General features: G+C 39.4%; 1 protein-coding gene across 6 annotated transcripts in view; it reads right to left on the bottom strand.

Annotated features, from left to right (window-relative positions):
* The window catches only part of ART3 (ADP-ribosyltransferase 3), a 97,598-nt gene that overhangs the window by 9,384 nt on the left and 74,275 nt on the right, over nt 1-13,939 (bottom strand). For all 6 annotated transcript variants that reach the window (XM_021938497.2, XM_021938498.2, XM_021938499.2 and 3 more), the window contains exons 4-7: nt 5,845-5,877; nt 4,538-4,570; nt 3,170-3,199; nt 2,665-2,694 (exon numbers count right to left, since the gene is read on the bottom strand). In XM_021938497.2, the coding sequence (XP_021794189.2) occupies nt 2,665-2,694; nt 3,170-3,199; nt 4,538-4,570; nt 5,845-5,877 (126 nt within the window). The remainder of the gene's footprint in view (nt 1-2,664; nt 2,695-3,169; nt 3,200-4,537; nt 4,571-5,844; nt 5,878-13,939) is intronic.

Here is a 13,939-nt window from a genome sequence, read left to right as displayed (position 1 = left end):
TGGATGACACAGTACTGGTTTTACATTTCTGCTTGGTTTAGCTCTATTGTAATTATAGTTATTAGCTCCGTGACTTTGGGCAGACTACTTAATCCCTCCTAACTTCAGTTTCTCATTTTGCAAGAGAAATATTTACTTCTTACGTTTGTAGTTAGTGAGGATTTAAGGAAAGACCGCATAAAAGTGCTTGGTACACTACATGGAGCAAAAAAAAGAACTCAATAAATGAAGTCCCTTTCTTCTAGTCTAACTCATTCCTCAAACTCTCCAGGCTCAGTAATATTTTTTTTCTTTTTTGAGAGACAGGGTCTCACTGTGTCACCCAGGCTGTGGTGGGGTACAATGACACGATCATAACTCACTATGATTCTCCTGCTTATGCCTCCCAAAGAGCTGGGATTATAGGTGTGAGCCACTGTGCTGGCCTTCCACAATGTTCTTAATCCTAGGAATCCTCATTGTCTCCTAACCATGTAGCTAGTCTCAGTAAATAGATTATTTACCAGGTGAAACAGTGAGCCCCTGACTTTTTATTCCTAAGGATGAGAATAAGAACTATTTAGTAAAAAAATGCAATCAGCTTGAAAATTAATTTGACCTTATACTTGACTTCTGTAGTAGAAAACTCAGAACGTTTTGAGAAATGGCAGGGAACAAGGTAACAAAAAGAAGGTATTTAACCCACTGGAGCCTAACTGATGATAAGAACTAAGGCTAGTGACCCAGAATCTCTCCTAGGTTAAGCATCTCTTGTTCATTTTTTAAAAATTCAACCCAAAGACCTTGACCCAAAATTGTCATTATATGTAATATATAAAATATGCTTCCTAATTATATGTTATAATTTGGAAAAATACAGAAAATTATTAAAAATTAAAGTTCTCTTAAAACTGCAGATCTCAGAAATACTCTACTCATTCTTAACATTTTTGGTGTATTTCAATCATTTTGCTATGCATACATATGTATGCATATACATTTTTAAAAGTTGGTATTATACTGTATATGCTGTTTTATATCCAATTATTTACCATTGTATTAAGAATACTTTCTTCTATCTTTAGATGGTTTCAAAAACATGATTTATAAGTTGTCTAGTGTTTCATGATATAGATAGTATTTTATTTAACCATACCCAACGGTTGGACACTGAGGCTGTTTCTAAATTTTTGCTACTGTCAAATAAAAATTATAGGAGACCATCGCTTTAGACTAAGTTTCTGCAGTAGGCCCCAAAAGACCAGAATAAAAATTGACATGGAGTCGCCCATGCTAAAGTTCCACACCATCTAAACTAAGTTGTCTGACCTTCTAAGAAATTAGGAGAAAGAAATAACAGAATTTCCCAAACAGGCCAGTTTAAAATCTTCAATCAGCTTAATAAATGAAGTTCCTGCTGCTTCAATCCTTACACACAAAAAAGGTAGCCTGAAATAAACTGATGTTAACTAATCAGTTATTTTTCTACTGTTCTGTCTAAAAGTAACTAATATACTCTGTTCTTTGCTTCCACTTTCTTTGGCTCTTCTTTGTCTTTAAAGCCAAACTTCTGTGCTCAGCTCAATGGAACACTTATTCTATGGAATAAAGTGTTGTCCAATTCTAGAATCTCAAATAAAGCCAATTGATCTCTTTAAATTTGTTGTACTTTTGTCTTTTGACACTACCATAACACTGTGATAAGCATTTTTGTACACAAATCTCTGTGTTCATCTCTAATTTCCTTGGGACAAATATCCAAAAGTGTTTTAACCGAGTCAAAAAGTATAAACATTTTTAAGACGAGTAATACATACTACTAAATTGCTCTCCAAAAAAGTTCCAATTTATAATCTCACCAGTAATTTATGAGACTGTTCCTGTCCCAGTACCCTTGAGGACATCTGAGTAATTTTTTTTTTTTCAAGACGGAGTCTCATCGTGTCACCCAGGCTGGAGCGCAGTGGCACAATCTCGGCTCACTGTAACCTCCACCTCCCAGGTTCAAGTGATTCTCCTGCCTCAGCCTCCTGAGTAGCTGGGATTACAGGCATGTGCCACCATGCCCGGCTAATGTTTGTATTTTTAGTAGAGACGGGGTTTCACTATGTTGGTTGGGTTTCACAGGCTGGTCTTGAACTCCTGACCTCATGATCCACCTGCTTTGGCCTCCCAAAGTGCTGGGATTACAGGCGTGAGACACCCAGCCCGGCCATTTGAGTAATATTAAAAATAATACAAAAACAAATACTTGAGGATGAGATATACTTTGGATGTACTAAATAATCAAATGGGCATAGCTAATGGCATATATTAATCAATATATGCTGGAGATAGAAATAAATACAAAGAATAGTCATTTTAATTTAGAAAAAACGACACTATTTGTTATGCCCTGCCCAATACCCTAGAGGTCACAAGAATGTGGGGAAAAATTAGCCACACCTTCCTCTATTTGGTGGGATGACCTAAAGATTGTTAGACGGGAGAAACAGAGTTGCTATGTCATTTTTCTAAAGAATTCTACCTAAAATCCAGGAGGGTCTCTAATATACAAAACCAGTAAGCTAAGGTGAGCTCTGCCTTCCTCCCACTTTTCTTACCATGACATTCTTCCCTGTTCCCACATGTAAAGGGAGATATATTACAAAATGTAAGCCCCCAGAATTTACATAAATGTCTTACCACGGTCTTCAAGCTTCTGGTTTTTCTCACCTGAGTCACAAAAATAAGCTCATCAGTTTTTAATGTTGGAACAAAACAATTGGCAATTACTACAGCTACAGCAAAATTATTTTCAAGAAATATGAAAATATTCCCACCTGTAAAGGGAGGTATCTTGCAAAATGTAAGCCCCCAGAATTTTTTTTTTTTTTTTTTTGACACGGAACCTCGCTCCGTTGCCAGGCTACAGTGCTGTGGCACGATCTCAGCTCACTGCAACCTCCAACTCCCTGGTTCAAGGGATTCTCCTGCCTCAGCCTCCCAAGTAGCTGGGATTACAGGCACACGCCACCACGCCCGGTTGATTTTTGTATTTTTAGTAGAGATGGGGTTTCACTATATTGGTCAGGATGGTCTCAATCTCCTGACTTCGTGATCTGCCTGCCTCGGCCTCCCAAAGTGCTGGGATTACAGGCATGAGCCACTGCGCCCGGTCAAGCCCCCAAAATGTATAAAAATGTCTTACCGTGGTCTTCAAGCTTCTGGGTTTTCTCACCTGAGTCACAAAAAAGAAGTTCATCAGTTTTAACGATGACACAAAAGAACTGGCAGTTACTATTGCTACAGCAAAATTGCTTTCAGGAAATATGACTATAAAGAACCATTTGGTATGTCCAGGAAACTACCCTACTAAACTTACGTTGTCAATCAGAGTCTAAATGTACCTTAGCTAATGAGCTGGAACATTCTCTGCCCCCACTATTAAGAAAAGTATTACAAATAGCTTGTCTACCAGGGATCTCAAGGAGCCAAGAAAATGCCTATGTTGAAGAGTCAGCTAAAGTCCCTGTGAAGTGATCAGTAGAACCTGTGACTGCAATGGAACAATAAAAAGAAGGGCTGCTAAGAAGTCCTCAAGGTGTAAAGTGCTTCACTTCTATCAGGACAGGAAGTATCTTCCCAAACATGAAATAAACTGCATGTTTTAAAAAGGCTGGAACCTCTTCTCTTTTCAACAAAGAAAAATTTACTGTAGCCACATAAACCAAACACATGATAAGGAACTTACATGCAAAGAAATGATTTGGGCCATATATCCTTAAGTGGAAACTTTAAGAGCATCTAATCACCTACATATTTTAGTTAAATAATATTAAACATCAAGCATCAGCATATTTGAGAGATGCAAATATGCTGAGTTCTGTGTTTTCATCTGAGTATTTGGAGTCACATAGGTTCATTTCAATGACTGAATACAGAGCTGTACCTAAGAAGCCCCCAGAACTGGTCAAGAATGACTAGCTCTTCATTCTCACCACCCGTATTCACCAGAAAGTTTCCATGTTGTTCAGATCTCCATAAAGCCAATTCTCTCATTTGAGAAAGGTACATTTCCCTAGAATAGCTTCTTTATTTTTTTCTTCTCATATAGGCCAAGTCACTGCTTTATATCTGCAAATATTCTTCAGCTAAGAAATACATTTGCTAAACAAGAAAGAGCTATTAAACATCCAGGTGAGGATTATTATTATTAACTTTGGAGACAGGGTTTCGCCCTGTCACCCAGGCTGGAATGCAGTGGGCGTGATCTTGGCTCACTGCAACCTCTGCTTCCCAGACTCAAGTGATCCTCCCACCTCAGTCTCCCAAGTAGCTGGGACTACAGGTGCACACCACCATGCCTGGCTAACTTTTGTATTTACAGGTGCACACCACCATGCCTGGCTAAGTTTTGTATTTTTTGTAGAGATGGGGTTCCACCATGTTGCCCAGGCTGATCTCAAACTCCTGGGCTTAAGTGATCCACTCACCTTGGCCTTCCAAAGTGCTGGGATTACAGGCATGAGCCACCATGCCCAACCAAGATTATTTTTAAAAATTAGAGCATACTCACCAGGGTTGTAGACATAGACGGGTTGAAAATATTCTGAAATACAGACATGTTTTCATTACATGGTACTATGCTTAGATGTGAATGTCAGGTTCAGTCTATTTTTAAATGTTCATTAATAATAAAGATTTAGTTGGCTTATATTTAAGAAACATAAAAATATGGTTATTATGAGAGATATAAAATTTCAATTCAAAGACAAATGGATGTGGATTCACTTTTTTTTTTTTTTTTTCCTGAGACGGAGTCTTGCTTTGTCGCCCAGGTTGGAGTGTAGTGGCACGATCCCGGCTCACTGCAACCTCTACCTCCCAGGTTCAAGCGATTCTCCTGCCTCAACCTCCCAAGTAGCTGGGATCACAGGCACCTGCCACCACACCTGGCTAATTTTTATATTTTTAGTAGAGCCAGTTTCACATGTTGCCCAGGCTGGCCTCAAACTCCTGACCTCAAGCAATCCACCCGCCTCAGCCTCTGGATGTGGATTCATTTAAGTTACACGAAAAAAAAAAATTCACAGGAAAGCTAGCCAGGAAGACAGCTAGAAACAGACCCTTGTTTTTGAACTTTTTTTGTCTCTCTTCTGATACCTTTGGTATGTTTTTAAACTTTTTAATGAGGAAATCTTCAAAAGGATCCGCCCAGAGCATGTCTTCATCCAAAGGCATTTTTGGTATCTTCAATTCAAATTTATTCGGCCTATTTGATAATGCTGTTCCTTAATACCCTTAGAATTTTCTACCTTCCCAAATCTTTCCCACAGTCCTCTAAGAAAGATTTTTTTTTTGGTCACATCCTCTTATTTTTCCCCGAAGAAGTTAAAATCGACCATATTACCCTTGTGTCATCCCATTCTCCTCCCTCCTTGACCTATATTCATACCATTCCTTCATTGGTCTCCCAAATGTTATTTCCTAAGATACGAAAATATAGGAACAGGAGCTAGCTCTTTGCACAGGAGTCAAGTGGGAAATAGCTGAAGATGCAGGGGAATTAAGGAGTCCTTAAACTCCTGTAAAGTCAGGCTCGGATGACAGCGGCATGTTCCCTTTATGCCCAGGCCAGTGCAGTGTTTGAGAGAAGAGCCACAGGCAAGTCTGTGGGTGGGGATGAGGGTGGCAGTGGGCAGCTGGCAGCAAAGGTTCCTAGGCCCTCCACCGGAAAAGGTACTAGCAGTAGCACAATTTAGCTTTGAGAAAATGATGTCTGACAGTATGACAGCACAGTGGTGGGGTGGCTCTGACCCATACCTATGAGAAGTCACTGATAAAATTCCTACTGTAGGGATAAGACCTTAAAGCATACCTTACCTAGGTTCTCAACACAGTTTTCAGTTTTTAGTCCTGAAACACAAAGATAAAGCTTTATTAGTTAGACATAATCTACCCTAGTAAAATATTTCAATTCATCTATGGCTATTGGTAACTGAATCTGTCAGCTCCTGGTCTATCAGACTCATAATTAGTAAGATGCAAATTGCAGGCTGGGCATGGTGGCTCATACCTGTAACTCCAAGGCTGATGCGGGAGGATCGCTTCAGCCCAGGAGTTCAAGACCAGTCTGGGCAATATAGGGAGACCCCATTTCTACAAAAAATTTTTAAAAATAATTAGCCAGGCATGGTGGCACACACCTGTAGTCCCAGCAACTCACGAAGGTCAGGTGGGAGGATCACTTGAGCCCAGGAGGTTGAAGCTGCAGTGAGCTGTGATCACGCTACTACACTCCAGCCTGGGCAACAGAGTGAGACCCTGTCTCAATTATTTAAAAAAATTGCAGAACAATTATATTTTAGTATTTACAGTACAGCCACCAAACAGCCATATGACCTCTGACAAAACACCTAAGCCTTCTGGAATTCAGTTTTCTTATCTGTATCTTTTACTAGAAGACTGCTTCAAATGACTTTCAAGGGCCCATTCTGAGCTGATACTTTATCATTCTATTCTATAATTAGTCTGCAAAATTTAGGAGAAAATTTACCTGTCCAACTAATCCTCTCTTCAGATACTAAATATCCTCAACAAACCTATCCCTCTACTACAACAATTCCTATCCTTTGAAGAAAAAGAATCTCAATGAGACCTTCAACATCCTTTAATATTTGAACAAAGATTCTTCGCATTCATATAAAGGAAATGAGTTGGTATGCACCAGAATATTCATTTGTGTATGAGGAAATGCACAGTATTTGGAGAACAGAACATGGCATCTGACAGTACTTTTTGTAAGGTCATAGATGTTCTCACTGGTGATGCCCTAGAAAAAGTTGTCAGTGCTGCAGTGATTCCCCTGAGACTTGACAGAAAGGGAATCTACCAGCCAACAGCAGTAAGGTAAGAAGGTTAGTGAGACAGCATACAGATCTGGTGCAGTATGAGCCACATGGAAGGCCTACCAGAATGCACAACGAAGGTCCAGATGCCTCGCGGTCTCTATTCCATACCTGACGAACACACTAATCTAATCTGGAAGTTCAGCTACCTGAGGAGGAGCCTCTTTACCTACAATAGGAGAATCCCTAGAGAGGCCTGGCTCCTAAAAAGATATATACTTCTATAATCTACTCTCAAGTCCTGCTCCATTTGTAGTGAGTGTCTGAACCAAAAATCCAGGTGATTTGGTCCATTTTCTACTGGTCCAGGAAATAACAGATCTGTTATAATCTGGACAGTGCCCTGAGGTTAAACTCAGGCATTTGACTAGACTAGAAATTTAAAAATTGGTTCTAGAGATTATTGCAAAATATTGTCTCAGGGCATGGTGGCTCACGCCTGTAATCTCAGCACTTTGGGAGACCAAGGCGGGTGGATCACCTGAGGTCAGGAGATCGAGACCATCCTGGCCAACATGGTGAAACCCCATCTCCACTAAAAATACAAAAATTAGTCCAGTGTGGTGGTGTATGCCTATAATCCCAGCTACTTGGGAGGCTAAGGCCAGAGAATCACCTGAACCCCAGAGGCAGAGGTTGCAGTGAGCCAAGATCGCGCCATTGCAATCCAGCCTGGGCGACAAGAGTGAAACTCTGTCTCAAAAAAAAAAAAAAAAAAAAAAACAGCAGTTGTCTCAGCAGGAGATGAGTGAGTACGAGCCTCATCCAGAGAGCTTATTTGAGGATGAGGTGAAGGTGAGGGGAATTGTGGATGAGAAGGCTACAGATGTAAGTTGAAAGATGCAACCTGGAGACCAGGCACCAGGGGGATTTTGAAAGGCTTTGTCTTTTGTCTGTAGCACAAATTAGAGCATGTTTCTCAAAGTGTACTTTTCTAGCCACATACTTCAGAATCACCTGGGTGCTTATTAAAAAGGCAAATTCCAGGACCAAAGCCAGGACTATTATTGCTGCATACTTTCTAGAGGGGGATGCCTTGTAATCTGCATTTTAAATAAGCACTCCAAGTGATTTTTATGCACAAAATTTTTGAAGGCCTCCTGAATAGAAAAGAATGGGTATCTTTATTTATTATATATTTTTTTCTTTTTGAGATGGAGTCTCGCTCTGTCACCCAGGCTGGAGTGCAGTGGCGAGATCTCGGCTCACTGCAACCTCTGCCTCCCGGGTTCAAGCAATTCTCCTGCCTCAGCCTCCTAAGTAGCTGAAATTACAGGCACCCACCACCACGCCCAGCTAATTTTTGTACTTTTAATAGAAGCAGGCTTTCACCATGTTGGCGAGGCTGGTCTTGGACTCTTGACCTCAGGTGATCCACCTGCCTCATCCTCCTAAAGTGCTGGGATTACAGGCATGAGCCACTGTACTGGCCTCTTTAATGTTTAACACAGAGTCATTTTGTTAATATTGCATTTCTCTTCCCTATTTAAACTCTGGATTTAATTTTCTATTTAGCATTTTCAGTAGCAGTAATCAAACTATTTTGAGTTTCTGAAGAAGTAGCAGGGTTAAAAATGGATAAGAGAATTGGTTCAGAAATAAAAGGAGAGGCACAAATATATAAGGAATGAAAAAGGAAACCTGACAACAGATTCAGCAGATGTAAAAAGACATGAGAATATTATGAACAGCTTTATGCCTACTAATTTGAAATACAAAGGCCAATGGACAAACTCCTAGAAAAATTTAACTTACTAACCATTAAGTAGTTTAAAATTTTTCCAGAAAGAACATACCAAGATAATTCAATTTTTATAGACAGAGTACCAGAGAGAAGGGAGTGGCACAAACAGACCTCCAGAGATCTGCAAAGGGTTTCCCTCAAGTATTCAGTGGAGTGCTGATCAGATTATATGTGTGAGATAACTACCCAAGGCCAGAGAAAGAACCCGCAAGGTCAAAAATAGTGTCTATTCCCATCAACCAGGCTGGAAAACCTTATAATCCACAGGCACTAAGTAGAGTATTGAGAAGGGTACAGCCTCAGCAGTGAGAAATAATGAGCCCTAGATTAAAGTGACTCTGGTTCTGCCTAGAAAATCTGAAGAATCAGCCCTAAAACAATCAAACTGTTTTAAAGTAAATTAACTATGTACCAGAACAAAGCTCAAGAATATTTTTAGAAATATAAAATTACCATGCACACAACAAGGTAAAATTCACAACATCTTGCACCCAATCAAAAAATACCAGCAAAGAAGCAGGAAAATACAATTCATCATGACAAGAGAACTCAATCTAATGAAACTACCCCAGAGCTGACACAAACGTTAGTATTATTAGAAAAGTAAATTAAAGTAGTCATTACAACTGTATTCCATGTGTCCAAAAAATAGATTAAAGGTGTTGTCTTACCTCCAGTTGCCACACAAAATACCAGAGACTGGATGGCTGAAACAACAGATTTTTGTTTCTCATAATTCCACAGCTGGGAAATCCAAGATCAAGGTACTGGCAGATTCAATTTCTGGTAAAGGCTTTCTTCTTGCCTTGCAGATAGCCACCTTCTCACTATATCCTCATATGTCAGAGAAAGAGCAAAGCCATGGTCTCCTTTCCTCTTCTTAAAAGGACACTAGCCCCATCATGGGTACTCCTACCCTCATGACCTAATCTAAACCTAATTACTTCTCAAAGGCCCTACCTCCAAATACCATCACAGTGAGGATTAGGGCTTCAACGTATGAATTTTGTGGGGAGAACATTCAATAGTGAATGTCAGTACTACTAACAGGTGCTAAGTAGAGATGTGGAAGATATAAAAAGACCGAAAATGAATTTCTAGAGATAAATTTTCTGAGATGAAAAACACACTAGAGAGAATTACTGACAAACTAGACACTGCAGAAAAAAGATTAGCAAACTTGACATATTGCGGTATGCAGAATAATACCCTTCTTAAAGAGGCCTACGTCCTATCCCCAGAACCTGTGAATATGTTCTTTTACATGGCAAAAAGAGAACTATGGTTGCAGATGTAAATAATGTTGCTAATTAGCTGGCCTTCAGGTGGGGTATTTAGCTTGGATTATCCAGGTGAGCTCAATCTAATAACATAAATCCTTAAAAGTGGAAAAAACAAGAAGTAGAAGAGAGGATCAGAGAGATGCAAGGTGCAGAGGACTCAACATGCTGTTTCTTTCTTTTTTGAGACGGGGTCTCAGGGTCTCCCTCTGTCACTTAGGCTGGAGTGCACAGTGGTGCAGTCATGGCTCACTGCAACATCAAACTCTTGGGCTCATGCAATCCTCCCATCTCAGCCCACCACAGGCAGCTGGAACCACAGATGCATGCCACCATGCCTGGATAATTTTTTTATTTTTTATTTTTGTAGAGGCAGAGTTTCACCATGTTGGCGAGGCTGGTCTTGAACTCCTGACCTCAGGTGATCCTCCTGCCTCAGCCTCCCAAAGTGCTGAGATTATAGGCATGAGTCGCCACACCTGGCCATCAACATGCTGTTTCTGACTGAAAATGGATGAAGGAGGCCGTAAACCAAGGAATGCAGGTAACCTCTGGAAGCTGGAAAAAGAAAGAAAACAGATTCTTGCCTAAGCCCCCAGGAAGGAATGCAGCCCTACCAACACCTTAATTTCAGCTCAGCAAGACTTATGTCAGGCTTCTGAAATACAGAATTGTAAGATAATAAATTTAGATGTGCTGTTTTAAACCATTAGATTTGTGGTAATTTGTTATGGCAGCAATGAAGTACTGAAATATACAAAATAATAGAAAACATCTAAAAATGAAACAGAGAGAAAAATACTAATAACAAAAACCATTAGAGTTTCACTGAGCTGGAGACAACCTCATGCAGTTTAATATACATCTAAACAGAATCCTTAAAGGAAGAAGAGAGGGGTGAAAAAATATTTGCACAAACAGTACTCACAACTTTCCTAATATGATGAAAACTATGAACCTACAAATCCATAAAGTTCAATGAACTCCAAGCACAAGATACATGAAAAAAAACGACACTAAGTAACATCATAATCAAATTGGTCCAAATAAGTATGATAAACACAAAGTCTTAAAAGCAGCCGGTGGAGAGAAGGGGGGTTAAATAAAGAGGAACAGAAATGAGAAGCACAGCAGATTTTTTTGTCAGAAGCAATTTAAGTAAAACAACAGGGAAGCAGTAAATTTGCAAACTACTCAAAGAAAAGAAAAAAAGATCAATCTAGAATTCTATACCAGTGAAAATAGCTTTCAAAACTGAAGGTGAAATAAAGACTTTTCATACATACAACACTTAAAGGTAAATCTGACAAAAGATGGAAAAGACTTACAACCTCAACACTATTCGGATACAGCTGACAGAAAATAAGACCTAAATAAATGGAGATTTTATGCTGTGTTCATGAGTTGGAAAAGTATATATTTTTAAACTCTTCTCATATTGATCTATAAATGCAAGGCAAGCTTAATCAAAATCCAAGCAGAAATTGTAGACATTGACAAGGTGATTCTAAAATTCATATGGAAGCATAACGAACATATAATCACCAAAACGACTTTGCAAGAAAAGAATACGATGAACACTACCTGGTTTTGAGGTTTATTATATAGCTATAGTGATCAATATATGATACTAAGATAAAGATAAATCACCAGGCGCAGTGGCTCACACCTATAATCCCAGCACTTTGGGAGGCTGACGCAGGTGGATCACTTCAGGTCAGGAGTTCAAGGCCAGCCTGGCCAACATGGTGAAACCCTGTCTCTACTAAAAATACAAAAAAATTTAGCCGGGCATGGTGGCACATGCCTGTAGTCCCAGCTACTTGGGAGACTGAGGCAGGAGAATTGCTTGAACCCGGGAAGCAGGGGTTGCAGTGAGCTGAGATCGCGCCACTGCACTCCAGCCTGGGTGACAGAGTGAGACTCTGTCTCAAAAAAAAAAAAAAAAAGGTAAGCTACAAATTGGGAGAATATATTTGCAAATCACATATCAAACAAAAACCTCGTATCTACAATACATAAACAATTTTCAAAAGATAAGAAAACAATCTCGTTAAAAATGGACAAAAATCTTTGAACAGATGTTTTAGTAAATATATACAAATGGCAAATAAGTATGTGAAAAGATGTGCAACATTATTACTCATTAGGAACATGCAAATTAAAACCACAATAAAATATCACCACATATCTATTTAGAACTGTTAAAAAGACATCTATGAAGTGTCGGCAAGAATGTGGTATAGCTAGAACTCTTATGCACTCCTGGTGAGAATGTAAAATGGTACAGGTACTCTGGAAAACCATTTGGCAGCTTCTTTCAAAGTTACACATATACCTATCATATAATCCAGCCAATGCATTCCTAGGCATTTACTCAAGTGTAATGAAAGCATATGTCCACACAAAGACTTGTACATAAATGTTCATAGAAGTTTTATTTGTAATAGCCAAAGACTGGAAACAACCCACGTACTAATCAACAGGTGAATAGACACGTAAACTGTGTTATGTCCACTATTCTACAACAGCATGAATAAACTATTGATACATGCAACAACACAGATGAATCTCAAAACAATTATGCCGAGTGAAAGAAGCCAGGCAAAAAAGAGAACATACTGTATGATAAGATTTGGATGAAACTCTAGACACTGCCAACTAATCTATAGTGACAGAAAGTACATTAGTAGATGCCTGGGGGGATTGGGAAACAGGGAAAGGGAGGAGAAAGGAATTGCAAAGAAGCATGAAACTTTTGCAAGCAACAAATACAAAATGCTCATAGTCTTGACTGTAGTGATGATTTCATTGGCATATACATATATCAAAACTTACTAAATTTTACTTTATGTGCAGTTTATTATACCAATTATAACTCAGTAAAGCTATTAATTTTTTTTTCTTAATTATGAGGATGAGATGAACAGGACAGGACTAGGTTTTGGATCTGGTCTCTAGTTCCCTACCAACAGAAGCCTTTCACATCCCTGACTTGTTAAATACTGGAGAATTACATGGCTGTCATGTTAGCAGAGAAGTCTACAGTTAGAAACATTAGATGCAGTCTGGACAAGAGTAAATAAAGCCCTCCCACAAGTTCCCATCTTTTTCAGATCCAAAGAAATTACAAATGTCAATGACTCTACTCACAGCAGATTAGAATCTCTGGCAACAAGACTACGTCAGAATTTGTAGGTCACAAGGACTTCCTCTTTCTGCAGGGTTGCTACTGCTAGCCTGTTAACTGGTCCTGATTGAGACAGACTGTCTCATCGAAAGAAAAGTCATGATTCACTAAACCAGTATCTTATTATGCAATACGTTCTCTCTGAACTAAATTCCCATAAGGTTGGACAAACTCAAAAGCTCCACTGTCATATGGAAATCTCACCTCCAATAAACGGTCAAACCTGGCTCCTAAAACCTAATCCACTGTCACAAACATGTGGCTGACCTGCAATTAGATCTGTGGTTTTTCTAAACAGTGGCTGAGGTGTTCACAGGGCTACCAGAGAATATTTTATTTATTTGTTTATTTATTTATTTATTTATTTAAGATGGAGTTTTGCTCTTGTCTCCCAGGCTAGAGTGCAATGGTGCAATCTCAGCTCACTGCAACCTCTGCCTCCCAGGTTCAAGCCATTCTCCTGCCTCAGCCTCCCAAGTAGTTGGGACTACAGGCGCCCACCACCATGCCTGGCTAATTTTTGTATTTTTAGTAGAGACGGGGTTTCACCATATTGGCCAGGCTGATCTAGAACTCCTGACCCCGTGATCCTCCCGCCTCGGCCTCCCAAAGTGCTGTGATTACAGATGTGAGCCACCACGCCCAGCCTCCAAAAAATATTTTTAAATTTCAAGAAAAACACAGCCAGGCTTGATATCTGTCAGACACCGTGTGAACTACTAGCTTGAGGTAAAACTCAGTTTTAAAGTTACACATTATATCATGTTACACACTGTTTGATGACACATGTTTGCTGTATTAGTCTGTTCTCCCACTGCTATAAAGAAATACCTGAGACTGGGTAATTTATAAAGAA

This window comes from Papio anubis, chromosome 3, assembly GCF_008728515.1.
Source record: "Papio anubis isolate 15944 chromosome 3, Panubis1.0, whole genome shotgun sequence".
NCBI classification, from domain to species: Eukaryota; Metazoa; Chordata; class Mammalia; order Primates; family Cercopithecidae; genus Papio; species Papio anubis.
This window is presented reverse-complemented; position numbering and strand designations above follow the sequence as displayed.